General features: G+C 34.1%; 1 protein-coding gene across 2 annotated transcripts in view; it reads right to left on the bottom strand.

Moving 5' to 3' along the window:
* Tnks (tankyrase) overlaps positions 1-963 on the bottom strand; it is a 159,981-nt gene that overhangs the window by 21,719 nt on the left and 137,299 nt on the right. For both annotated transcript variants that reach the window (XM_031339532.1, XM_031339533.1), the window contains exon 20: positions 485-567. In XM_031339532.1, coding sequence (XP_031195392.1) covers positions 485-567 — 83 coding nt within the window. The remainder of the gene's footprint in view (positions 1-484; positions 568-963) is intronic.

The raw sequence follows: 963 nt of genomic DNA on the forward strand, positions 1-963 counted from the left end.
CCTTGACAACAGTCTGGAAACAGAAGAGCTCTCACTAGTAAAACAAGTACATGAGCTCATAAATGTTTCTTCTGGAAACAAACACCCAGAAAACCTGAAAATATTCTTGAGAATAGTTTCTTGATCTAAGTTCACCAAGTGCTCCCCCAGCAAGCTGTGCCCTCCCTTTTCATGTCTAAGCTCACATGACTGTACTAAGTAAAACTGGCGGACAGAGGAAGGATAGCTCTCTGAACTGTCAGAGTTTTGGAGATGAGTGTAAAGTGCTGGGCTCCCTGGCTTCTCTACAAATATTTCAGATAGCTAACAAACAAGGTTAAACATGCTTAAAACAAATAGATTAAACACGGGGCAGATCATAGAATTGTATAAGCCACAAAATAAAGAGTATACATAATACAGGAAATAAATAGATGCAAAGTTAAAAAAAAAAAGAGTCAATAACTCAACAGTTGAAAAGCTGAAAGAGCACACGAGCGTTTACCTGCTCTGTTTCAAAGATATCCCGAAGGTGCTCAAGGCCAAGGCTTTTAAGGAATTGGCTGATATTCATGTCAAGACCTGCAACTAAAACAAAAACATTAAAATCTCTTAGAACTTCCTAATCCTATAGGAGGTCAGTATTTTTATGTATAACCCTACTTTTTGACACTTGCCTGAACAGATGATTTCACATGACATAAACTAATACCAAATATATGAATTTAAATCAGATACTTCCAAGTTATTCTGAACATTATTCCTTGGCATTGATAGTGCTTAATTAATTCTAATACACATAGAATAGAGAACTAAAACAGATGTAAATATAATATACAGTGAATATGATTTCTAATATATTATTTTATATAGTTTAAAACATTCATTTTTAGTTTTGTGTGTGTTTTTAATGCATGAGTATATGCATGTTGAGTGTGTTTTTAATGCATAAGTATATGCATGTTGAGTGTTTAATGCACGAGT

This window comes from Mastomys coucha, unplaced genomic scaffold (assembly GCF_008632895.1).
Source record: "Mastomys coucha isolate ucsf_1 unplaced genomic scaffold, UCSF_Mcou_1 pScaffold22, whole genome shotgun sequence".
Lineage (NCBI taxonomy): Eukaryota > Metazoa > Chordata > Mammalia > Rodentia > Muridae > Mastomys > Mastomys coucha.